Below are 27,159 nucleotides of genomic sequence, written 5' to 3' on the forward strand. Positions count from 1 at the left end.
ATAGTGTGATTACAGCCAGATCACTAATATTTACAGTTTTGAAAAACACCAGAGGCATCTGAAGGTTCATTTTCTCACCACACTGAAAACTCATCACTTCAGAAGTTATGTAAAACTTTTTAAAACCACATCAGTAAAATAAAACGGTAGTACACACATACTTCCTCTTTTCTCCTTTAACAGCGTGCCTCGTGTGTGCGTGAGCTGCCCTTTGAAATTAGCATAGTTTTAAATGACTGCATAATTGATTTCTCACAGAACTCTTCAGCATCAGTCAGGGGACTTGATCACAAGGGCTCACAAGGGCTCAATTACACACACACACACACACACACATATCCTCAGCAGCTATACAATCTTTGCAACTCAATATCTCCATCATGCTGTTTGCAAATTTACCTTGAGTATAATGTCATAAATACCTTATTTCTATAGCACTTATCTAAACAAGGTATACTTTACAAAAACATTGAAACAGAAATAAAACAAAACAAGAGCAAATAAAAATAAGAAGGATGACATTGAACAATATTCAAAACACATCATTTAATTAAAACGAGTATAAAGTTTTATAAAAATAAGTTTTAAGCAATAACTGAAATGGGCAAAGTGCTGGAATATCTAATTCCCTCAGGTAAGGAATGTCAGACCCTCCAGGTCCTGAAGCCAAAAACGTGTAATCTAAAACTTGGTTTTAGATTACAGTTTGGAGCATATAGGGATCAGACTGTCCTGAGGAGCTTTAAAAGTTATTTAAAAAATATCCTAAATAATAGTGTTGTACGGTTCATATAAACGTGTAAATTGATTTCATTAAGAGCTTATTTGTGTATATTCGCCCCTCGTTACCCAGCAGAGGTCCCTCTGTGGGCCCAGCTGTATGTGTGTGTGCGTGTGTGTGTTTGTGTGGTCTTGTACAATCCACTTTGTGAGGACCACCTGCAGAGTGAGGACATTTTGGGAAAGTGAGGATTGAATGAACTCTTTCGTGATTAATATCTGGTTAAAGGTTTAGCATTAGGTTAGGGTTGGGGTAACGGGCTGGGTAATGCAGTATGCCAATGAGTGTCCCCACTAAGATAGAAGTACAGACCTGTGTGTCTACCCTCTGACTGAGAGACAAGAGCAGACAAGTTCAATCATCCTTGGACACGACGCAGACCCACACTCAGGGGACCAGACATGATTTTGGAACAGTAGCCAGGCGTGATGTTGTGCAGAGACTCTACAAGTTACAACATGCAGCCGCCAATTAACTCCTGGCCTGTGGCGGTTTGTTGCCCTGTCGCCGACCTGAGTGGAGACTAATGAACTGATTGGTATTTACAGGAGGACAGAGAGAAAGAATAGAGAAGATAGGAAACTATGGGATGTATAATTTGAATGTATTTGATATTTGGGGATTTTTTCAGTGGTTCAGCGTCCAGTTTGTGCTGAAGGAGTGGGACAAAACTGGTGGAACAATTTTTGAACTTTATCTTTAACACCATTAATAGGATTTAAAAAAAGATCTTTGCCATTTGTTAAAATGAGCCCAATCAAACTGTTCTGTTTCAAATTAAATGAAGTTAAAGTCCTCTCAGCTTGTGACTGTAATCCAGGACCCTTCTTTTCGCTGTTGAATCGGATCTGATGTAACCTTGTGAGGCACGTCTCCCCCGGGAGCAGAGGAGACACCTGTCACACTTTGCCCTGTGCCACAGTGACAGAGCTCACTCCTTGCACTGTGTCGGACGGAGCATGGAAATCACACGCTACCTGCTGGGATTTTGTGCCTTTTTCTACATTCACAGGTCTGACTCTGCAGAATCCTCGTGCAAGCTGAAGGCCAAGTTCAACCTGAGCGGCTACAAAAACGTGGAGAAGAAGCAGGTGGTCGTCGGGGGGATGTTTCCTGTTCACAAGAGCATCGCCTCCACCGACGGCAACACTTCCAGGTTGCCCGTCTCCTCGGGGTGCGAGGGGTGAGTCGAGCTTTCTCCTTTACCTTCAGCTGTTGTTGGAATCTTTATAACAGACACACTTATTGTCCTATTAAAGTTTATTTATGAAATATCTCTGCTCTTGATTATGTGTTCCATCCACACAACGTACTCCTGAGATCTCTTAGCATCACGATTTAACAACCGAAATCAAGACAGCACCTCTGGGACCAATTAGCTACAGTGGCCTTTATTATAAATATTATGTACAGAGTGTACATATGCAACAACAAGCAACAGCAGAGTCTGTGAACTGTCCTTTTGTGGGTAATTTAGGCAGAAACATCAGAACTAAAATTATGTGTGTGGATCCTCTATCCAGTATTTTGTTTTTGCAACTACTGAATATGACTATGAGTTTCTCTTTCTTACTAATACATCATTGGAGGTGTGAAAAGACATAAAAACATCTCTTTTTGTGTGTTTTTTTCATCCTCCAGGTTTAACTTTCGCACCTTCCGATGGACCCAGACCATGTTGTTCGCCATCAATGAAATAAACAAGAGGGACGACCTGCTGCCCAGCACAGACTTGGGTTACGTCATCTACGACTCCTGCTTCACCATCTCCAAGGCCGTGGAGGGCACCCTCACCTACCTGACGGGCCAGGACGAGGCCGTGCCCAACTACCGCTGTGGGAACGGGGCGCCCCTGGCCGCTCTGGTGGGCGCCGGCGGCTCCGATCTGTCCATCGCCACAGCCAGGATACTGGGACTTTATCACTTCCCACAGGTAAGGCAGCTGTGAGAGACACAGAGGTCAAGACAAGGAGAAGTTAACAGAACAAGACAGGCTCATCCTCTCATCCCTATCTGTAGGTCAGCTATTGTTCTTCGTGCTCTGCCCTGGAGAGCAAGTTCCAGTTCCCCACCTTCCTGAGGACCATTCCCAACGACAAGCACCAGTCCACAGCTATGGCCCAGCTGGTGCTGCACTTCGGTTGGACTTGGGTGGGCACTATCGCTGCAGATGATGACTACGGCAAGTACGGTATCAAAGACTTCAAGGAGCAGGTGGAGGAAGCTGGTGTCTGCATCTCCTTCTCTGAGACGCTGCCTAAGGTAATCACTTTGTAACTCTTGGTCATTTTGATCAAATTAATCAATGTTGTTTCTGCAGTTTTCTCTTCTTTTTTTTGTGATCAACTTTTTATTTTACTGAGAAATGTAGCAAGGTACAGATCAATGTTACAGTAATCAATAACAACATATACATTCACATGTACTCATACCTGTCAATGTATATAGACACACAAAGGTAAACAATAAAGGAAAAATAATAACTAGGAATAAGTCAAATAGTAAAATAGAAAAAATATATATATATGAAAATATTAAATAAACAAACACAAATATACAATAGGTCATTAATACAAAAACAATAACATATGTATGTAATAAAACACAGGGAAATAAAATAAAATAAAATAACATAAATGAATAAAATAAAATAAAACTATCCCAAACATAAACCACCCACATCCCGGATCCAGCTTCCTAAAGAAACCTTAATCACATCAGTTTTCTCTTCTTGTCACTTCAGGTGAGTTCCCCGCTGGACATCCAGCGAATTGTTGACACCGTCGTTGAGTCCACGGCCAAGATCATTGTGGTCTTCTCATCAGACGTGGACCTGGGTCCTCTGATCCTGGAGCTGCTTCGCCACAATGTCACCAACCGCACCTGGATCGCCAGCGAGGCCTGGGTCACCTCCGCTCTCATCAACCAGCCTGGGGTCAGTGATCAGTCGCGTGATGACCAAGAGGGAGTGATTCTGAATAAAGATTGGTTTGAACTGAGGATGATAATGTGCATGTTGTTCTGCAGGTGAGCTCAGTTCTGGGTGGCACTCTGGGCTTTGGTTTGAAGAGGGCTGACATCCCTGATCTTCAGCGCCATCTACTGGACCTAGACCCCTATGCTGACGCACTCACTGAGGAATTCTGGGAGACGGTTAGTTTGTTTTCAAGCTTTTTAATTGACTTGAGGAGCTGGAATTGAACTGTAAAAAAAGAATATGTTGAAACGTTACAAGTCACTCGGATCAGATCAGATCGTTGTTGTCTTGCAGCTGTTTAACTGCACACTGGACTATGGCAGAGCTATGACACAGGCCAAACAGAGGGCGAGAGAGGTTAACAGCACTCTGTCCAGGGCAGCGAGGGGGCCTCCGGTCGGGCTGTGCTCAGGGAGAGAGTCTCTGGCTCAGTTCAACAACACCTACTCTGATGTTTCCCAGTTACGAATCACCTACAGGTCAGTTCTCACCATCAACACTTAATAACCGATGTCAGCAATGTCACCGATTCATATTAATGCTACTGCAAATGTCACAAATGTCGCCTGTACGACTGATCTACCACCAGTCACAGGGCCGTGATTTAAGTTAATGGGAGGAGAATTATATGAGACATATCATCTTTAAACACATTGTCCCAGATATTAATAACTGTTTTCTTTGGAACTATTTTTTTATACAAAGTAGTTCAACAGTAATTAATCTGAAAAAAGTGGCTTGAGTGACAGATACATGAAACAGAACAAGTGTGTTTGAAAGTGTGTTTTTCTTTCTGCGACGTGGGAGAACAAAACCCTTTAATTATCATCCGGGATCATTTTGCAATTCATTCATTCATTGATGATGAAGATAGTAATGATAGTGATGATGGTGATGATGATGTTGATGATGAAGATGATGGTGATGATGAAGATGATGGCACCTCCCCTCAGTGTATACAAAGCTGTGTATGCTGTGGCACACGCTCTGCACAACCTGGAGCACTGTGAAGATGGACTGGGACCGTTCAAAGGGAGCACCTGTGCTAACATCACCAACTTTGAGCCATGGCAGGTACACGCGTGTGTGTGTGTGGTGTGTGTCCGTGTGTGTGTGTGTGTGTGTGTGTGTGTGTGTTAAGTTATTGTCAGACACCTTGTGCAAACAACCTGTAATAAAATGAAATATTTAGCTAATATAGAACTAAACCTACTGTGGAAATTATTTAATATATTGGTAAAGTATTATTTAATAGTTGTTTAAAACATTGATAGCTCATACGTGGTCGACTGTTTTATTAGGGTTCTAACCCCACTGAGAACCTTAGTGTTATTATAGTTCATCTTCCGCCACAGCTCAAATCATTATTCAAATTGTCACCTGACCAGGAGGTGGTGTTACAATCAACATTCTAAAAAGTGAAAGACCTTTTGACTGAATGGTACTTGTGTTAGGAAGAGGCCATGCTCTTTTTCTAATTTGAAATGTGTAACACCAACAAGTTGTTCTGTCTCTGTCGTCCTTAGCTGATGTACTACCTGAAGAACGTGCGTTTCAAGGTACCGAACTCAGAAGAGGTGGTCTACTTTGAGGAGGGGGATGTGGAGGGCTTCTATGACATCATCAACTGGCAGGTCAATGGTCAAGGGGAGATATCATACATCACCGTGGGACGTTACAATGGCTCAGCAGATCCCGGAGACAGGATGACCATAACCAATGACTCCATTGTGTGGAATAATGAAGTGCTGGAGGTCAGGAGCTTATTAAGACAGCAAATAATGACTAAGTCTACTCTCTGTTTAATTGTGAGTCGTTGTATACATGTATTTAGGCATAGTTATATCTATAAGTGTGTGTGTGTGTGTGTTGCAGCCTCCTCGGTCAGTGTGCAGTGAGAACTGTCAGCCCGGCACCAGGAAAGGGATCCGGCAGGGAGAGCCAGTCTGCTGCTTTGACTGTATCCCCTGTGCCGACGGAGAGATCAGCAACACAACAGGTCTGTACACAACTTTCAAACTCAACCTCAAATGTCACTGTGTCCTCCTCAAACGTCAAAACCTCCACTGAAAACCACATTTGAATGATTTCTTTTATTCTGTTCCTTCTTGAATTTTTATTATTATCCAAATGTTGGTGGATCTGTCAGAGAAAAATACCGTTCTACATCTGTGAACTTCTGTTAAACCCCAATATTACAAACTGGTATCTGTCCAAAAGCTGTGATATAATAATAATAATTAATATATTACAATGGGAACCTTACAATAAATTATATATACACAATAATATATTAGATAATATAATTAATGTATTATTATTATTATATTTACAAATCTGTTAAATACTCATTCTATCCAAAAATACAATAATAAAATAAAATAAAAACAGCTTATACATCTCTATAATACATGGCTTAAAATGATTAATTACCACAGTGATAAAGTCGCAACAAGTTGCTCTGTTAATTTGCCAGAAGATGCTGCAAAACCTTTTTTTTCAAAAACCCATGAGGATTCGCTCGAGCAAGACCTGATGTTATTTTGCTCTTATGCTGAAACGGTGCTAGATCAGCAACGTCTTATTTACGCTGATGAATCCTCATGAGTCATGTTTCCGGAGACACAAACATCTACCGGGACAGTTTCCTGGATAGTTTCAAGTCAACCATGATGCTGCCTGTAACTTCTGCTGACCCCATCGTCCTCTCATCTCCCTCTCTTCACTCTGACAGATGCTCGTGAGTGTATCCTGTGCAGCAGGGACGACTGGTCCAATGACGCTCACGATGCCTGCGTTCCAAAGATCATCGAGTTCCTGGGCTTCTGGGAGCCGCTGGGCATCACTCTCATCGTCATCTCTGCCTTCGGGGCATTGGTTACCATCGCTGTTGGGGTGAGAATCATCGAGGAAAACAAATAATGCCTCTATTGTTGCCAGTGAGGAGCAAAATTGTCCTCATGTTGTGTTTTGATGTGTTTATGTTCCTGCAGGTATTGTTTGCCGTGCACATCGGGACACCTCTGGTGCAGGCAAACGATGCACCGTTGAGTTTCTCGCTGCTTTTCTCGCTGGTGGTGACCTTCCTCTCCTCCATCGTCTTCCTCGGAGAGCCTCAGCACTGGAGCTGCATGACCAGCCAGGTGGCCCTGGCTCTGGGCTTTGCTCTCTGCCTTTCCTCCATCATGGGTGAGTGTACTTTGCCCTATATATGTGCTTTGATAAGTTTTTTTCTTCTTTTTTTTTACCATATTCCAGGTCTTACCCTATTGCACTGCTTCTCCTTACCATATTGCAGTACTTTTTTTTTTTAGGTGTATATGTTTTTTTAATGTATAATATATATGTTTTTAATGTAATTGGTGTGCACATGAGAATAAACTCTTGAATCTAGAATCAGGCAAACATATCTCCGCCCATCACAATCTGTATCTGCAGGAAATAAAAAATGTTTGTGTCTACACCTTGATCTTGGTACTTCTGAGGTCTTTTATTTTCAAGGTATTACCTCTCCCTATAATGTTTTTTAAAATTCTACAATAACATTTGCATCATGTGTTGACTTCAGGTAAATCCGTGCTGTTGATGCTGAGGGCCCAGGCTCTGAAAGCAGCTCGTACCAGAGCCAGGGCCGCATCCAAAGCTGCAAAAGCAGCAGCTGAGGCCGCGGCCAACAGCGGCAGTCCTGATGTCATCGTGACCAACACGTATAACCACAACGATGCCAACGTCTGTGCCAACCCTGAAGACGACACTATCAGCTGTGCCCACCAGAGGGCGATAGCAGCCGGGGCAACATTAATCCAGGTATACACACTCACAGGATGACTTGGATCTTACTTGACATTTTACTCTGACCTTTTTAACGTTAGTGGTGTCGGATGTAATCATGTGATGATGTGACAGAGGTTTCCGTGCTCGTCCCCAGGCGATCGCCTGCACGGTGTGGCTCAGCACGCTCCCTCCTCAACCTGTGAAAAACACCTCGGCCCAGAATATAAAGATCATCCTGGAGTGTGACGAAGGCTCTGTGGTCTTCATCTGCTGCGTCTTTGCCTACGACATCCTGCTGGCTCTGCTGGCCTTCATCTTCGCCTTCATAGCCCGAAAGCTGGAGGACAACTGCAGGTAGAGGACTAGTAACTTACAATAACAAAAAATCTTTTGAAACTCAATTTAGCAGGAAAAAATTTGCGTAAACAAGGAACCAATTAAAACTATATTCAATGATGCGTCACTCACACACTGTTTCCACTGACTCATATTTTGTCTGAATGCAGATATATAATGTAAACAGATGCTACAAACACACAAAAAGCACTGATATCTCATGAGAGGTCAAGTTGTCCCTTGACATTTGAAGCTTTAATCCCTCTCTTGTTGTTAAAAGTTCATTTTAAAACTTGGTACAACGAGGTACAATGCATGTTTTCTCTATCCGTCTCCCAGCGAGGCGAAGTCCGTGACCTTCGGCATGCTCGTCTTCTTCATCGTGTGGATCTCCTTCGTCCCGGCCTACCTCAGCACACGTGGCAAGTTCATGGTGGCTGTCCAGATTTTTGCCATCTTGGCCTCCAGCTTCGGCCTGCTCACCTGCATCTTCCTGCCCAAGTGCTACGTGCTCTTGGTCAAACCCGAACAAAACACGGAGGAGATGATGAGGCCTCGCGCTAAACTACGCGATGGAACCTCGACCGGGACCTCGGCCTCGCTCGCCACAGCCGGCACTGAGATCCACTCTACCATAGCGTCCACGTCCATCGATGATTAGTGGAGGAATCATTTTTTTTAAAAGGGCTGTTAAATTTAAGATTTATAATAATGTAGATGGCAGCTGTGTCGTTGTGCCACTGAAATGATTAGTTCCTACTCCTAATATTCACATTGTATTTTGCAACTATTGTTTGTTTTCAATGAACAGACATTGCATAATATTTACAAAATACCTTTATTTATACTGACTGAATGTGTTTGTAGCCCAAGTCAAGTGTATCTTCACATGTGTCAGGTCGGGTTGATTTCAATGAGGGGAAAAAAACTGCTACCTCATCGATTACTGAACATCTCAAACGCACATCTCCAAAAACATATAATTGATTGTGTATGTGCAAAACCGAAAATATTTTTATTTTGTTTTGACTTGATTTGAAAGTTCCGAATCTGTCAAAGCTGTTGTTTAATTTGTGGTAGTGGAATTAAAATGAAAGCAGCAAGTACCTCGCTTTTCTTTTTGCTCTACTTGTTGCAGATCAGTTTCGAACACATCTGACATCTTTTGCCGCTACTTGTGTTTGGCTTCTATCATAATATTTGTATAAAGTTCCACTATAGACGTGATGTCATCATGTCAGGGAGACACAAACTAGCATAACTCGTGTTCTAATAATATAATAAATGTTATTTTCAGTCTCAACAATATGTGTTGAAATGTCTTTCTAAAAAACTCAATATATTGCAACTGTGAGTGTAACTGTTCATGTGGTAATTGTCTCCTCCCACTTGAGCGGATCAGCAGAGATGTGTCTCCTGTATAGATCCTAGTGGGTTCATTAAAGAATGAATGAACAACAAACATGTCGCTTTCTGTCTCAGTGCTCATGCAGGTGGAATCGGTCACTTGGAACTTTCAGCTTTTATCTCGTGTGACAAAAGGGAAACAGAAAATGATCGTTAAAAACTGCGCTTATAAATATAATTATATTAAAGCCACCTGTCAAACTAGCTGCTTTTGGTCCAATCTTATCAGTTTTCCCCAGTAGGCATCTGTTTTTAATGAAAATAAAAAATAAAAGACATAATAATGCTTCCTGCCCAGGTCCAGACGACAGTTACATTAGAACGAACCCGTCATATCTGAACACCAGCACAGATCCTTTTGCACGGGGTCCACCTTGTTGCACTGCCGCGTTTCTACTGGAGCCCAGAATGGACAAACTAAACACTGGCTCTACAGCGGACCTTTTGCATTTCTACATCCAAAAATAATATAAATATATAAAAATATACCATAAATACCTGGCATAAATATTTATGAACAACAGCATTGTATATTCGCAACATAAATGTTTAACAAGCAGTTTTGATAGAAAACCGAAACTTAATTTTACCAGACATCATGTATTGGTCCATAATGTCCAGGAGTCAAACTGCTGTCACTACACAAACATATCACTGATCTGAGGCCCCTGTGGGTGGAAAGGATTAATCTGATGTGTGAGGGTGGGGGAAATCACAAACGTCACAGGCTGAGTTGATCCAGCAGAGGGAGCTAGAGGAAGCAGCTGTGACTATTACACATCACAGAAATTAAAGAGCACTGATGCCTGAATAATGGAGATATCAGTACAGAGAAGATGTAACATTGTGAAAGGACATTGACAACCATGCTTTAAACATCTGCTGTTAAGGTCCCAGAATTACTCCGATAAATCCTTCTATTTTCACAGATATCAGTTTAGGATCTGGAAAATTATTTTTCATTCAGCTTTGAATTTTGGTAATGCGAATACTAACAAGTTTGCGATAAGATAAATTAAGCTTTGATTCCGTGTGGTGAATCCCTCAGAGGGGAAAAGATGACTAGATGAGAGGAAGCTTATTAAACAGTAAACAGCTACTTTACTGAGCTCTAACTGAGAATGATGATATTCATGTGTGTGGCTGTGTTGACTGTCTCATTACTGAGCTTTGTTAACCTCTGTATTAAAAAAGAATCAAACTATATTTCATGCTTTTAGTTTCATCTTGTTATTATTTCACTCACTTTACCTCAGACCTATTTGGTCCAACCGAGTCCAAACTAGACATAAAAGACAAGAGCCTCGGCCTGATGACATCTAAACAGAAATCATGACTTAAGATCACAGTGGTGGAAACAGGTAATGTCTCGTTTTTTAAATGTCTAACACCTGGATACCCTAACCCCAACCAAATGATTTGGTTGGGGTTAGGGTTAGTGTTAATAGCACACAGGCGAAGGAGATATTCTTGAATAACTTTTTTTCTGAAGATGTAGAGACTTATTTTTATACTTTTTGGTAATATTTTATTATGTCTCTGCTTAATCGCTAACGTGTTCTTATGATCTACATTATTTGATGTCTTTGATTTGATTGTAAAGCAGTTTGAGCTGCATTTTTTTCTATAAATAAAATGTATTATTATTATATCTCTATGCTGAGACATATTTTCTGTTTTTGTTGAATGTGATATCTTAAGATCACCTTGAGGGAATTCTTCTAATGTGGTCAAATTCACTTGTACTCAAACATGACCTGATTACAATTTTGTAGTCAAAGGTCAAGATCACTGTGACCTCCTTCCTCTTCCAGGCTTTCTCCAAGTCACTGACTGGTTTAGTTAGCAATGAAATTGTGCGATAGTTTTTTCTTTTCATGATTCTGCCCAGATCTTTAAGACTATTGACTTGTATTTGAAGTCTCTCAGGAGACTTGTACGAGTTCTGATGTCTATGGAACTTTTCATGTACTGCTTGCTTTGTTTGTGGCTCTTTTAAAGAACTTTAAGTTGTGTTTATGGTTTGAACCTTGTTGTTGTCTTTAAGTTCGTTTTTTTGAGTTTTGTGCGTTTCTTCGTGATTCATTTACCTGAATGAGCCTTTTACCTTTTAAGATTTGGACACGACTGTCTTCCTAACTGCCAATCTATTCACCCCTCTGGTAAGTCAAGTTTAAGACCCTTCATTGGATCTAAAGTGGGTCCTCAAATGAATATATCATTTTAAGCCATCCTGTGAAAGTCTGTCAAATAGCCGCAGTATCAAGGTCCCATCGCTACACATGCTCGACCAATCGCAAGTTGATCTCAGCTGTCATCATGAAGTATCACCCCATCTTTATACCGTCAAATAACTATTGAAAACCAGACCTACTGGGACACTTTTTCAACATGTGCTTTGATTTTTAGTTTGATCCTTGTCCAATCCATTATCATGGAGGCTGGATTTATGACCTATACTGCAGCCAGCCTCAAGGGAGGGATCAGGACGCTTTAGTTTCACGCTGAGAGAGCCGTCTATGGCTATCAGAAATCATGGTGGAGAAGAAAGTTTTAGACAGAATGGGTGGATCTTGGGTAGGTAAATCTGGACATCTCCACAGGTCCACTTCCAGTTACGAACAATCTCCTTTACAAAAGTTCACTCGTGTTCTCCCCCCCACTGTGCTGCAGCAGTACATCAAGCCCCTGACTAACGTATGTTCTTTAGATTTACTGCAGCCACAAGCCACAAAACTTTTATCTCTGGAAAAGAATGCTTAACATTCTATATCAGGGTTTGGGGATCTCCAGCCTCCAGGCTGTAAATAGTCCACGAGACAATTCATCAATACTGAAAAAAAAGCACCTCGGGACAGTTTACATCAATATGTTTTCTGTGAACAATGAAAATAAAGTGGACTCACATGTCCGTTAGGGTTGTCTCTTCATGGCTGTTAATTTCTCAGGTCATGGTTGTCAATTTGTGTCAATGTCCATGTAATAGACAATAGAGCATATATAAAGATGGACAACATGACTGCTCCCTTAAAGTTTAGCCAAAGCATCTGGATCGCAACCTGGTGGCTGGCTGCAGTACAGTTCATTAACCCTGCCTCCTCCATGGGAGTGGATAAGAGATGGCACAAACTAAAAAGTCAAAGTACATTTCAAATTTAGGTAGTTCTTACAGTGTTTGTTCAAGTGTTAATTTCCCTTGCAAGTTAGGTTTTGAGCAGCTATTTGGTGCTATAATAATGGGCTAAGACAGCTGAAACTGACTCGTGATTGGTTGAGCTTGTGTATCGGCCGGACCTCGCTACTCCATCCTCCAATCACTACGGCGCAGACACGGTCTCCAAATGCATAAGATGGCGGCGTTCCTATGGATAATTGGGCTTCATTTCTGGATAGTGGGAAGAAGTGGAGACTTGTCGTACATCTTTATATACAGACTAAGACAAGCAGCTTTCACGAGACAACATTCTGACAGAGACAGTATCATACATAAGACCACAAATTCGGTTAAATATCTAAGTCCCTGAACAGGTGTTTGGACGCAGAATTACGTGAGAGACTTCAAAGCAGTGAACAACACACCTGTCTTTGTATATTTTAATATAAGAAGCTTCAAACCTTTGCAAAGGGATCAACACAGAGACAGAGTCCCCCGCAGTCTGTCAGAGACTGACAACGTCTGTCCCTCTGTGAGAAGTGTTTTATGGTCTGGTTATCTGGAGGTAGGTAGATGAAAACCAGATGTCCTAAGCATTGATAAGGTCTGCTGCTTTACCAATGATTTAACAATTGTTTGGCACTTACAAGGTGTTAATCAACTTTATGGCAGCACCGTGCAGTCTCTCACTCTTAAGTAAGCAGAAAGAGAACAAGACAGCATAGATTCCATTATAGAAGGACTGGTCCAATGGATTTTTGTGTAGCGGACCATTGATAGCATAGTTTACCTGTTGCCAGACAGTGAAACAACCAATCACAGTTGCGTAGGGTTTTGTAAATAAATTTGTTGTTTTGTGAAATATTGTTGTTAATGTGAAATAGTTTGATTTATGAAATATTGCACTGTTTGTGCCAGGCCACCATAACAAGTTTGTCTGTTTCAACAGTAGAAGACGTGCATGTGTCCCACTGTCCTTGAACGCAGCAGAGGCTGGAGCTTCATGCATGCTGCACACAGACCTGCCTTCTCTCAGTTGATGCCCCGAGCTGCTCAGGACTTCACACAGCTCTGAGAGAACATCTGGAACTTAATTTCAGAGAAGTGGATCTATCATGACTGCCTGGATCCAGGGAACAGGGAGCCGGGACAAAGCTGTGCCAAAGAGCCGAGCTGCAGGTAAAGATCATTTATTTACTGAGCTCAGAGGCTGATGTGTTCACTGATGTGTCAGGTGCATGAGGCAGCTTTGTGTGTGTAGCTCAATTATTTTATCCTTACTCATGATCGAGTGAGACTTTACCAGCGGACTGCATGTCCTTGAGTGTGTTTTTAATGAACTGATAACCAGAGACAGAGCTTCAGCTGTATATGACACTAAAACAGAAGTCCATAAAACAGTTTTTATACCATTTTTAATGTACATCATCAATAACGTTAAGGTCGTTCTCGTCATTTCAGCAGTGATGGGGGTCATCTTACGAACAGAAGATAACTTTGTTATTCCCTAAAGACAATATTCAGAAAATAAAATCTACTCTGAAGTTTAAAAAAAAAAAGAAAAAGTTAATGAGATGGATGATTTCACCTTTGTTTCCTTGCAAATGGACATTTGATAATATGAGGGACAAACTGTTAGAAGAAGGCTCAGTGATTCCGTCCACAGTATAGAGTCGGACTAATTTCACAATAAAAACATTTGTCTCTGAGGGGTTCATGTCTGACCTGTTATAGACTCACTGACGGCTGATAGTTTGGTTTTTATAATGGATTCGAAATAATAATCTTTGCAATAGAAACAGAAGAATCAGACGACTACATGTTTGTCTTTTAATACAAGCAATGTACCTGTGTAGTATGTTCAGTACTGGGTAAATAGTGATGTTGACGATATTTTATTTTATAAAGGAGTACAACAATATTTGAACAGTTTTCCTTCACTTAGAGTAGTATGTTTGATGTTTATATATATGCCATTTAGATCTTTGAGACTAAATTCCTTGACCTGTTTTACAGTTGAGGTCACTTCTTTAGAATAATGCCCATCAATGTAAGTAATGATGTAATATAATTTGTCTTTGTAAGCAGCTGCTTTTCTCCTTATAAAAGCTTTATGGTAAATACTTTCCGCTGCTGGTAAGCATGTGGTCTAGTTCATTATGTTTTATTTAATCCTGCGGCGTGTCATATAATACGACTGAGGTTTTCTCTCCCAGAGATGACGGTGAGGGTCAGGAGGGCTCTGCTGCTGGTGGGGGGCATGCTCAGTCTGTCCCTGCTGCTGGTGGTGCTGGGAGTCTACACGACCACCCGAACAGAGAGCCTGAACGTGACCGGCTACATCTCTGGGGTCATTGTAAGTTCTTCTGTACTGGATTTAATCAGTGAGGCGACACATTTGCATGGATAGAAAACTTTTAGTCTGCAGCTACCAGAAAGTTAGCTGAATGTTTTGAAAAATTTGATATCCATTGTGAAATGAAAGCTGCTGTCCTAACGTTCCGCGGTGCCAGCCAACGGGTTTGACTCCCTCATTTTAAAAACAGTTGTAGGCAGACTGTAAAACTGATGATTGACAGTTTTGTGATTCACTCAGACTTCATGAGCAGCGATTAGACAGGATCTCAGCTGTTTCAAACTAAAACAACATGTCTGGCCTTCTTAAATTGGTGGGTTCTAACAAAGTACATTTTACGTTGTTATTATAATTAAGTTGATTTTTTACATTTGACATGAACATTCACTCGGACTCAAGGATGACCTGATTAGGGTTTGAAGGTCAAAGGTCACCTTGTTGGCATTTTGTTCAAATTGTGATCGCTTGTTCCTCTGATTCAAAGATTAACTAAGTAGACTCCAGTGGTCAGAGGACGTAGGTCACAGTGACCTCATGAGGCTAGGAAAGAAAGGCATGTAGACTGAAACTAGAAGAGACTCTGTTGTTACAAATCCACTGATCCAATCAGAGTGGGCAGGTAACATTGGATGAATGAAATTGAAAAGTGACCAAAACCAAATGAAGACGTTTCAGTTTCCAATCAAAAGGAACCATTCTGTATTTCTTGATTTTAAATAAAACTCACAGCGCTTATTATGTTTTATCCGCAGCTGACCCTCGGATCCTTCTTGGGACTTCTGGGGCTCTGCCTTGAAGAAAACCGCAAACAGCTGGTAAAACCTTTTGCCCTTCCTATTTTTTTCTCATCTGACACAAACACACATACACACACACACACACACACACACACACACACACACACACACACACACACACACACACACACACACACACACACACACGTTCCCCTCATGTTTTCTTGGTGCACACTCCCTGACCTGCTGGGAGAGTGCAATTTGGATGGTTGCAATGAGGAGGCGCTTATTCCCCTGTTTATCCCGTCGTCAAATCTCATCTCATTCTTCACCTTTCAAAACGTTCACATTAGTTTTTTCTGGGAGACAACAGTATTATCCTGGCTGTGAGATATACTGTAAAGTATTTAAGGTGATGCTGGATCCAGATGGAAAAGTCCACTTAATTTTCTTCATAGATAATGTTATGTGAGTCAGTTTTGGGGCATGTCTATGGCTTGGGAGAAGCATGAATGCTAAGCAGTAGAAATGCTTTGGAACCCTGTTAGAAAATATCCAGTTGTTTGTATAAAAGGTTAAAGGTCATTTTGTGTTTTGGCTCATTATCTGTCCTGCTCCTCCGCCCAAGATTGTCAAGTGCTACTTCCACATCTGGAACAGTGCCGACGAAAACACACAGTAAATCATCCTGGTTGTCAGACAATAAAGGACACCGGCTGCAATTTGTCCAGATGTGGAATAATACATGTCTGGGTCAGACATTAATATCATCCAACTCATCCTGCTTTACTCTTCCACCTGTTTCTTCAGCAATTAATGGAAAAACCTTGATGTCAATCTGCAGTCCAGTCCTTCAACATTCTTTCCTTTCACTAAAACATCAACAACAACCTATGGTCAGATCAACGTTTCCCACTGGTACTTAATCTTTTGTAAATTAGTTTTAAATTTTTTGCTGATCATCTTATCCTGCTGGCGGAACACAGATGTATATTTATTCTTTATGACGGTGTCACTTTACAGAGTGAAAACTACTAAAAGAGCTATGTTACTGTAGTAGGGCACAGGGCTGAACAGAAAATTGAATAATTTGGTTAAGACTGTTCCTGAAGAATCTGCAGTATCTGTCTTGCTGTAATTGTGTTATTTGAAAATGTCTCCCCACTCAATTGTCCCAAAGGTTATTAGCTCTCTCCCAGTGTATCAGATGTCATGTCTGGGTCAAGTAATAATGGTTCTAATATTTACTACTATAAATTAATTAACAACTTTATGTATAGGTGCAAAACAATATAATCCATAAGACATAAACTCAACAAAATCAAATGCTGAAATCAATTAACTGTTGTTAACAGTTAATCCAGGAAATGTTGAACTCATGTAAACAACAAAAGCTAAATTTACATAAACTCAAGCTGTAGAAGGGAATAGATCTAAAACAGAATCTTTTCTGGGTGTGAATTTTATTCTTGAAGGGACACTCAAGACAGTCTCACTCAACAGTTATGATTTAATCTTTACTTAAACAGTCCGGGTGTACGTCCAAACCTTTTTATGGAGCTGGTTTGGTTTGGATTTTTTGTTTTCAGCATTTTCAGTGGTGAGATCAATTTTGTGTTAAGATCTTAAATTGTGAGAGGAAACGAGAAACATATTCAAGGAAGAATAATGATTGATAGTGGAACTTCATCCTCGCTATGAGCTGTTGGTGTGTTTCTGAAAGGTGGCAAATTGAGATTGTGATGAATACAGAGCAGTAATGTAGAGTGACCAAGATACAAATCCGCTCTGTCATGGGTGGTTATAAGTTACAGTTGTCTCAGTTTGCTGCAGGAATAATTAGACCTTTCTGAGATATTTACTCTTTTAAATCTCACACATGTTGAAATAATGGATGGGGGAGTGGGAAAAATAGATGTTTATTTTCAACAGTTACACTTTTATTACTTTAATATTGTCTTGTTTTCATTGGCGCATGTCTGTTGGTGGGCAGGATTACTCCTTTGTTTAACATTGGGAGACTTTTCATTGATTTCTCTGAGAATTACATGTGAACCTGATGGAAACATTCAGACATATTAAGAGGGTTGGCTTTGATGAGTGTGTGCAATGTCATGAGATTGCAGATAAAAAACTGGAACTAGTGGATATAGTTTCAGAGGCGTGTCGACTTTTTTCATTTGCTGGTAACAAATAGAGATGGAAACTTGTAACTACCACCATTGTGTAGCTGAGATAATATAAAGTGTCTATAAAGCGTGTTTGAATCTAAAGGTACTGTTGGAGGTATACGCTCTACCGAGGGCCATTCTAGTCATTGTATTTGTTTGCCTGTTGAAAATACATGTACACAATAGTATTCACATACATAAACGAAAGTACTTTGAATTTCACATGATCACAAAGACATTAATTCAAACTGAGAAAAGCCTGTGTCGGAGAGCTAAGGAGCTAAATGCTTTTACAAGGAGCTCAACATAAATAGGAAACCATTCATCGAAAAGACTTTAATTCGATGTTTATCATTGGCTACAGAGGGGAACTTAGCAGTGGGTCTTACTTAAACAAACTGATATGTTATTGCTTTTTTTCTGTGCTCTTCCTCCAGCTGACGGCTGCCATAGTATTCCTCAGCTTTGGGATCATCGCTGCTTTTCTGTGCCTGGTGATTGACGGCGTCTGCACTGTCTTAAGCATGGTGAGCTACCTGCACTGGCAACTGGATACTCGAGGGAGATGACTGTGCTGGGTGATGAAAGAAAAAAGTAACAGGAGACCGTGGAGGAATGTTAAACCACCAGCATGGCTCTGTTGGCAGTATTGACCTTTTGTGCGAAGAAATCATGTTAATAATCATGTTTTACTTTTCTTTTCTTTTTAATAATAATACCTCTTGACATCTGCTGAGCTGGAAGACGGAGAATCCTCAGAGTGTAAATGTGATGCTGCCTCCTTAAAATAACATTCAACAGGTTCAATTGTTTCAAGATGAAGTTGGTTGAAGTCTTAGGCCATAAACATCCCCTTTCCCTCAGACGGCCTCCAAGACCCATGAGCGTTCATCACACAATATCTGACTACAGCCTGACCAAAGCCTGACTACTGACAGACTACAGCCTGACCACAGCCTGACTACAGCCTGAGTACTGACAGAAAACAGACAGTTACTGTTCACAGTATAGTAAAAGTACATTTCACTTGTCTTCAACTTATTCCAAACCAGATGGAGGATGACATAACCTTATTTCCATGCTAAATAATGAATAGTTTATATTTTATGCACATCTATTCATATACTTAGGTGATCTCCTTAAAAAACGAATACAGACGCCAAGATTGATTAGACAATAGCACAACATTATTATAATGTTATAATTTCTCATCTGTTTTATATCCCTGTATAATAAATAGTTAGGGATTTCACTAAACCGTGTAGGTCATAAAGGTTAATCCATGAAAGTAGTGAAAGTGAGTCCATCTCCTTGTTCTCCTCCTGCTTGAGTCTGATGTGTTAAGATATTTCAAAAAGTGATAGTTTTAGTAAATGAAACCCAAACCAAGAAAACCACCTGTTGTTACCGTGAACTCAACCACAGAAACAGTTCCCTCTGCAGTGAACCTTATTTCTTGTATCTTTTATTTCTTCCGATTGACTGAGGTTGTGTGGATGATATTTGTTTGCCAGGACATGCGTCCACTGAGCGCGGGGAGATGTCAGTACTACAGCAGCGGCAGCAGCTACCTCTATGAGAATTTCTACACCTCAGTGAGTAAAGATGTGCAGATATATCAGAAATTATACCCCATGGGAATCACAGACAGCAAACGGTCAGTCTGGGGTCAGTGTTCTGTGATTTATGTGCAGGAATCTACACTTTGAACTTGTGTTTTTTCTCCTTTGTCAGGTTTCATGTTGGAATCTGAAGGAGTCTTGTACCATGACAGTCAGAAGTGGGACCTGCTACTGCTGCGACCTGTACGACTGCGCCAAGTGAGACACTGCACCATTAACCTTTGACATTAGCGTAGCTTAATGTAGCTAATGATAATCATCACGATCTAGACAAACTCAGGATTGTCAACTCGAAAGGTTTGGTCTCTACAGAAATGTATTCGATTCTCCAACTAGCTAAAAAACCTTCCGTAATGAACAGAGCTGTTTTCCTGCTCTGCAGCGGAGGCTACCTCAGCAACTACTACGAGTTTGTTGGAGTCGATAGCTGCGAGGAAGTTTTCACTCTCTACATTTTGATCTGGATCCTCACCGGTCTGAACCTCGTGGCGCTCTTCACAGGGATCCTGGTCACAGCGGTGCTCGGCAGCATCAAGGATCTGGTGAGACACACACACACACACACACACACACACACACACACACACAATCACACACAGAGATGTCTCCGGACGACATTAGATGTGTGTGTAAAGAGATTTAGGTCCCTACAACATGAGAAATATCTGGACCATAAGCACAGACACCATGTCCAGATTAAATGGACATAATAAACTTGGTTTATCTCAACCCAGGTAAAAACAAAGTTAGTTAATCTTATTTGACAATACTTTATTTTAAAGACACATTTATGTTCTAATCCGTTACCCTGCCAGTTTTTCATTCATCTCCATTACATTCAGCCGTAAATTATTTTCAAAAATTCCTTTATTTTCGTCTCATGCAAAACATGACAAGATAAATGTGTTTATAGTGCGAGTTGCCAGCTGAGAACTTTGACTCATTGAATGTTGACTTTGGATATAAATCTGTCGTTGGCCGAACAGAGCTTTCCTCCCTTTCCACTTGTGGCCTGTTATCACTTTCAAAACTGGTCCACATGTCATCCAGCCTTCTCCACCAACATCAATACAACACCACAGGAGGGAATAGATATAAATCACTGAAATCTGTTCAGGAAACTAAAATACTCCACAGGATCGATCCTGTCATTATTGTAGGATATGTTTCAATACACGGCCAACATCTGTACAATGTTGTGATTTCTTTGGCAGAATGATTATGTTGATTTACAAGTTCTCACCCTGGATCGAAGCCACAATCAAAGATCTGCTGGATTTAACTATACTTTAAATAATAATGATTGGATTAAAAAAAAACAGCAACAGTGTTTTTTTCCCTAATAGCAGAATAATAATGTCTGCAGTCAGACTGATCTCATATCAGCTTTGTGGAGATATGTCTGGCTATGTGGGACTACCAGCAGGACAACATAAGAGAAGAGTTGTTTACATCAAATCAAATATACTTTATTGTTCCACAGGGAAATTTGTCTTGATCCTTCACCTCCCTGTCCTCCAGTGCCCTGTCTTTGCTAACCTACAACCAGTTTCCAATCAAACTTCAAGGATATGATTTAAATCAATCTCATATTCAGACCCTGTCCACATTAAGACAACATTGAACCATTTGATCTCCAGACCACAGGCTGCATTATGGGGGAGAGATGTGACGTGTTAGAGTTGAGTGGTGCACGATGTGGAGAGACAGTAAAACAGAAACATCCAAATCACAAACACCAAACTGGTTAACACTGATAGATTCAGATTTCTTTTTTTTCAAGTCCACATCTGTCCAGATGCTGCTGCGTTGCAACAATGCCCTTGTGTCTCAGGGTAGACGTGTGCATGGATTATGTTCCCTGTCCCATCTCGCTCCTTTATGTGTTTCTGAGACAATTTTATAGATAGGTTATCTTCAGCCAGGTCTTTTTTTTTAATATCCCAATTGATAATAGATAAATATAGATTTTGATGGATCCAGCCGATCTGAGGCTCATTTGAGAGCTGGGACCATGGGTGAGACATTTGAAACTGGATATCCATAGCACAGTTACAAACCATAAATGATATGTTAATATCCAGCTAATGAATTTCTCTAGCATAGGTATAGATCATAATGACATGTTAATATCTTAATACTTTGAATCTTATGTTCAGACCTTTAAGTATTATCTCCAGATGTGTTCTGTATGTTTCTCCTTGTCTGAACTATCCTTGAACCCCCAAGGAATAATAAGAGGAGAGAAGGTCCCTAAATCTTAAGGAACATTCCCAAATTTAGGCCGAAGGCCCTGTTGTGTGACCTCATTTTATCTCTAGGTTTGTAGTAAACAACTCTCCTATAAAACGCCTTGCCTTTCAGAGTCAAGTCAGATTTTCACTATTCGGCCTGTGTGATTTCTTCGGGCAAACCATGGTGCCCGTCTGACCTGTGAAACTTCTGTGTATAAATTCTGTTATGCTGCAAGTTCTGGGTCTGCGTCTCCTCTCTTCAAACACCGACTTCGACAAGACACTGCTGCTTGAGAGATACGATAGATGTAACATGATCAACTGTCAGAGCTGATGTCAGGGACACAGGAGAAAAGACTCATTCAGAGAGTGGAGAGGGAGTTGGTGTAGTTCACCATATTGGAACAAAGAGACAAAATGATGAGGGTCAAAAATAAAGTCAAACAAATCCAGGAAAACACAGGCAGGAAAGACAAAATCCAAATAAAAGTTTATATTTATATTTATATATAATGCCAGAAAGTTACGTTATTGGTTTTAACATTATTTCATGGTTCATTGTAAGTGAGAAACGGGTGGAATGGAACCAGTTAAAAAACAAAACAGGAAATGATCTCATATAATCTGAGCAATAAATCACACACAGAGGCAAAGCGTTACAATAAACTGAACTTTACATGATTAGGTTTAAAACAGTCTTTTAAATAGTTTCTGGCTTTAAACTTATAATCAGATCATCTTACCCATCTGGATAATTGTGTTTTAAATGGCTCACCGTTTTGGTTTTTCATATTTGCACATTTATGTTATTTCACAATGAAATAAAACAATTACTATATAGTTGATGGTACTTAAAGGCCTGCTAAGTTATTTGTGTTTATGGCCCGTGTGTGTGTGTGTGTGTGTGTGTGTGTGTATGTGTGTGTTTGTATTTGCATCAGAGGAGTAGCAGCACTCTGATCGAGTCCCCTGAAGGCACCGCGACTTCCCCAACAGCTCCTCGACTGATGAACACCAACACACACACAGTTCCGCAGCTCTACCCAGTCAGTGAACACACACACACACACACACACACACACACACACACACACACGCACACCTGGTTCTGTTATGAACGTGACCTGAAGTGATACATTTTAAATTCATTTAACGAGCAATGTCCAGGATACCAGCAAAAATACTGTGTAGAGGTGAAGTGGTATTCGACATGCGTCCAGAGCATTTCTGTTTCCGAATCAGATTTATGCGACCATGATCCTCTCAGAAGAATTTGGTTATTCTGGTTTACCTGTCTCACGTGTGCACATCTGACTGGTGTTTTCTTTTGAAACGCGCCCATAGTCCAACATTTTTCCAGTTTACGATATAGTTTATCGTTGGTGGTTCTCCTTCATTCCCGTGCTGGAATCAAATGACATACCCAAGAGGGACTCACTGGAAATGATGCAGCATCAGATCCCAAATTCCTGTTTGTAATTTGATGTTGTTGAACTGATCCCACTAAAACCAAATTAAATTAAATTTTCGCATTAAAAACTTTCATTGGCGTCTGGAAACACCCTGTGTTTGCCTCTGGGGGAAACACTGATCACAAAGTTTCATAAAGAAAAAGTAGTTTTTGTTGAAGTTGCTCTTTGCTTTTGTTATTTCTGAGTGTTGCTTAAAACACGCTGCATAAATTCTTCATGAAGTTTTTCTACAATGTGTCTTGCTGAGAAACAATGACGAAAAAATATTGTCGGAATTAGATCTCAGATGAGTTCCTTTTTAAATTGTACTCTCAAACAGAAGTTGTGGAAACACTGTTGAGGTCATGGCCACCCACATCTGATTGACTTATCGGTTTCGGTATGTTCATCTGTGTAGTGAGAGGCGGTGGTCTAGTGGCAGAAACTTGGACTATGGGCAGAGAAGGTCGCTGGTTCGTCTCTGGTTCGACTCCACGGAGAGACAACAAAAGACGAACCTGGATTGATCTGTCCAAAAATCCAAGAGTCTCCCTACCCTGTCTAGTGCCCCTGAGCAAGGCACCTTTTCCCCCCAACATCTGCTCCCCGAGCGCCGTACGCGGCTGCTCACTGCTCTGTGTGTACTGCACAAGATGGGTCAAAAGCAGAGATTAAATTTCCCTTCCTGCATGAGTGTGCCTTTGCATGACTGTGCATGTGTTTGGGACGAATAAATGCATCTTATCTTATCTTAAACATGTGTTTAGCACAAGGAATGCTGCATTTCCATCCACCAGATGCTGACAATCTTCTTAACGGCTTCTTACGTAATGAACATCAATAAAAGTGAGTCGACGGTAGAATGCGAAGGTTCGTTCATGAGCAGTTTGTCGTAAACGGTGAGATGAGGGTGAAACCTTGTAAACAGAGCTTGAGTCATTTTTATTTGTTTAGTCATCGGCAAAACAAGGTTTTCAGTAGAGACAACGATAAAGATGAAGTTAACAGGTTTTACCAGCCAACGTGATGTAAGTCTGTTTTTCATTTAAGTGCCCGGTAATAATGAACACAAGGCTTATTCTAGGTTAACAGAATGTATCTGCAAAAATATCAGAATCATGTAATCAAAGAAATATGCAAAAAAAACTTCAGTTGTCATGTAAGTGTTTAGTTGTGTTGCAAGTATTTGTTTGTGTTTAAGTTTTTGGTTGTGTTGCAAGTCCTTGGTTTTGTTGGGAGTATTTGGTCTTGTTGTGAGTGCCTGAGTTGAAAGTATTTATTTGTGTTGCAAGTTCTTGGTTTTGTTGTGAGTATTTGTTTGTGTTGTGAGTGCCTGTTTTAAAAGTATTTATTTGTGTTGCGAGTACTTGGTTGTGTTGCGAGTATTTGTAGTGCATGTGTTGTGAAATTGATAATGGTAATAATGTTTTGTCTATTTGCATGTGTTTATTTATGTTGTTGTGTATTGCGCTCTCAGAACAATGTCACCAATTTGCCAATCTTCTTCTCTTTCTTCCGTCTTTCCTCATCCAGGAAGTCTCGATGTATTTCCCTCCTGCAGAAAAAGCTCCTGCGTCACAGAGTTTTCCTTCATCATCATCGACGTCTCACTCGGAGTCGAGTCCTCCTCCCTTCGCCCCTCTGACCAACCTGCTGCCGTTCAGAGCCCAAGGCTTCTCGGCCTGAACTCCACCAGCAGAAAATAACAGAAAAACATCTAGAAAGGGATAAACAGATGCTTCATTATTATCTTCACTAATTACAATATATTTTTTTTTTATTTTAACAAAAAGAAAGATACCCTTTTCTGAATATTATGTACGAATACAAAATGAAGATTTTTGTTGTAAGGATCCAAATGCCGACATGAGGAATTTAATGTAATGCCACTATCAAATGTATGCACGGTTTAAATCATAATTTACTGTATATTGCTCAAAAACTTTAAGGTTTTATGTTGTACAATGTTTATAAATGAATATTGTGCGGTAAAAATGTGATTTATAAATAGACAGCATGTGCACAAGACGGTAATTGGGCTGTCACTCAAACTGAAAGAAAATTATAATCTTACACGGGCATATGTATGTACATATGTAGTCATTTACTTCCTGTTGTTCTGAATGAATTTTTCACTTCACAAATGAATTGATCCTAATGTGTCAAGTTAAAGTGCATCTGCATCGACCGTAACTCACTGTTATGTCATGTTTATAGCAGTGTTTTTGAAAATCTGCAGCCAGTAAACTGAAATGAGGAGATTGTTAATTGAATCTGATCTAAGTGCCACATATGAACACTATTTTATACATTATAATGGATTAATCCTTCAATATTTTGATGAAATAAATGATTTGGCACAAGAAATTTATCTCAGTTTTTATGTCATCATTTCTGTGGTGGATTAAAACCAGCGTGGGTGTAAGAACATTTGACATTTGAGGAGATCATCTACGTAAGAATTGTAAAATACACGAAATGGACAGAGCTCAGGAGGCAGAGTGGGTCGTCCACTAACCAGTGGTTCGATCCCAGTCTCCCCTGTTCTGACCCCCAAGTTGCTGTGTGTGAGTGGAGTATGTGAAAGTGCTGCAATGCGACATCAACAAATCAGCGCTCACATCCGTCACTACATTTTGCTACATTGCTGGATTAACACCTTTATAAATGAATGAAACCTAATATACACCAGAACAGTGTCGCCTCATCACACCTCACGTTATTACAGGATATTTTTAGTTTGGGATGGAACAAACGGATCCACAACTTTTTATTTGGTGTGTTTTCTCTTGAACAGTTAACATGGAAGCTTATTAGGCACTAAACACATGGCCTGAGGAGTGTGAGGTGGGTCTGGCATCAAGATGTTGGGAAGAGCTTGCTTTCCCTCTTTACCACACACTGCACACTTCCACTCAGAGATGGATTTTAGGGAAATGGTCAGGACATTTAGCCAGATCCATATAAATCTATACATCCAAACAACACATAACTACAGTATGTCTATGATGGACCAGAAAACACATGACAGTGATCAGAGCGCTTTGGAAAAATGATTGTAAGACAAAGAAACGTCAAAACAGCTCCTAGGATCTTTTTGACATGAGAAATCCAAACTCGCTTTAATGTGTTATTCCCTTAAGTGATTTCATATGTCTGTGTGACTACGAAGAGGTCAAGGTAAAGCTAAGTCAGAATGAATCTAATATAGACTGTACAAAGTTGTCCGACACTGCAGCCTCCTCCTGGTGGCTGGCTGCAGTATAGGTCATAAACCCTGCCTCCTTCATGTTAGTAGATGGGATATATGGACCAAACAAGTAAAGTAAGTAAATACATTTTTCGCAATGATTGGTTTCCGTCATTATGGTTAGTTCTTCAGCAGTTCTTTTTTCTAGTAAATTTAATTTGATGCTATAAAAACTGGGGTGAGATGCCATGACTGCAGACCGCAAGAGTCTGACCCTTGATTGGTCCAGGGCACGTCTCTGCGACAACTCAACACCATGTCTCCACAACACGATGACTACTGCATAAACTCTGGCTCCAAATGTTTGTCTTCATACACAGTCTTACATGGTCGAATGATTGTTCTCAGTATAGGTGTAATGTTTGCAATGTTTACTGTCTTGGATCGGGATGCAATTAGCTCCAAAGACAAAGTATATCTGAGGTTAATGAGAGTGTCACTAATTCTGCAGTTGAAAACTTGACCTGATGGTTGTTCTATGAAAGCTCAGGAGATCAGCATCGCTGTTTAATACATTCCCTCTGGACCATAATTGTCAGCACAAAACTGCACCATCTGTGCGATAATTCAAATTAAAAATTCAAAGAAATAGTTCTGGACCACAAAACAGCACGGCTTGCAGCCGCTTCTAAGTTATGGTGAAAATAAATGTCTCTCAAAGTTGATCTCTTTTACACACTCAAGCCGACTACTTGGTTCACTCAGAAACATGTTGAAATCATGCACATTGGTAATTAAGCCACCAGATGTGGGGTGCTGAAAGTGCAATATTTCAAAATGTGTGCATATAGCTAACGACAACTTGACATTTTAAACGTCAACATCACCTCAAGTAACCTCAGAGATGACATATTGAATCAAAGCTGTGTTTTGTTATTCAATCGCACGGAAAGAAAGATAAGGAGCCTG

General features: G+C 40.4%; 2 protein-coding genes across 4 annotated transcripts; both read left to right on the plus strand.

Annotated features, from left to right (window-relative positions):
- The first annotated feature begins 1,740 nt into the window (after positions 1–1,740).
- LOC128439714 (vomeronasal type-2 receptor 1) lies at positions 1,741–8,529 on the plus strand. The gene is made up of 14 exons (XM_053422104.1): positions 1,741–1,964; positions 2,423–2,714; positions 2,801–3,043; positions 3,525–3,716; positions 3,809–3,934; positions 4,053–4,237; positions 4,712–4,832; positions 5,285–5,512; positions 5,634–5,757; positions 6,493–6,653; positions 6,752–6,947; positions 7,327–7,565; positions 7,687–7,886; positions 8,208–8,529. The coding sequence occupies exons 1-14, from the start codon at positions 1,741–1,743 to the stop codon at positions 8,527–8,529; spliced, it is 2,853 nt and encodes a 950-aa protein (XP_053278079.1).
- Positions 8,530–13,470: 4,941 nt separating this feature from the next.
- Positions 13,471–24,783, plus strand: LOC128440177 (transmembrane protein 255B). Of its 3 annotated transcripts, XM_053422811.1 has the most exons (9): positions 13,471–13,608; positions 14,646–14,785; positions 15,538–15,600; positions 18,131–18,220; positions 19,208–19,288; positions 19,428–19,513; positions 19,698–19,857; positions 22,491–22,595; positions 24,534–24,783. In XM_053422811.1, exons 1-9 carry the CDS (start codon positions 13,545–13,547, stop codon positions 24,684–24,686), a joined length of 942 nt encoding a protein of 313 aa, XP_053278786.1. In that variant the 5' UTR covers positions 13,471–13,544; the 3' UTR covers positions 24,687–24,783. The 3 variants fall into 3 exon arrangements, with proteins under 3 accessions (XP_053278786.1, XP_053278789.1, XP_053278787.1); XM_053422814.1 differs by lacking the exon at positions 22,491–22,595; XM_053422812.1 differs by lacking the exon at positions 18,131–18,220.
- Positions 24,784–27,159: the final 2,376 nt, after the last annotated feature.

Source organism: Pleuronectes platessa, chromosome 5, assembly GCF_947347685.1.
Source record: "Pleuronectes platessa chromosome 5, fPlePla1.1, whole genome shotgun sequence".
In the NCBI taxonomy this organism is placed as follows: domain Eukaryota; kingdom Metazoa; phylum Chordata; class Actinopteri; order Pleuronectiformes; family Pleuronectidae; genus Pleuronectes; species Pleuronectes platessa.

What these genes read in the sequence shown, in the direction of transcription:
- LOC128439714 (XM_053422104.1), top strand. Translation starts at nt 1,741, where the DNA reads ATGGAAATCACACGCTACCTGCTGGGATTTTGTGCCTTTTTCTACATT. An exon ending in GTCTCCTCGGGGTGCGAGGG is followed by an intron (nt 1,965 to 2,422) that starts GTGAGTCGAGCT and finishes TTCATCCTCCAG; the next exon opens with GTTTAACTTTCGCACCTTCC. An exon ending in GACTTTATCACTTCCCACAG is followed by an intron (nt 2,715 to 2,800) that starts GTAAGGCAGCTG and finishes CCCTATCTGTAG; the next exon opens with GTCAGCTATTGTTCTTCGTG.
- LOC128440177 (XM_053422811.1), top strand. Translation starts at nt 13,545, where the DNA reads ATGACTGCCTGGATCCAGGGAACAGGGAGCCGGGACAAAGCTGTGCCA. An exon ending in GCCAAAGAGCCGAGCTGCAG is followed by an intron (nt 13,609 to 14,645) that starts GTAAAGATCATT and finishes TTTCTCTCCCAG; the next exon opens with AGATGACGGTGAGGGTCAGG. An exon ending in CAGTTCCGCAGCTCTACCCA is followed by an intron (nt 22,596 to 24,533) that starts GTCAGTGAACAC and finishes TTCCTCATCCAG; the next exon opens with GAAGTCTCGATGTATTTCCC.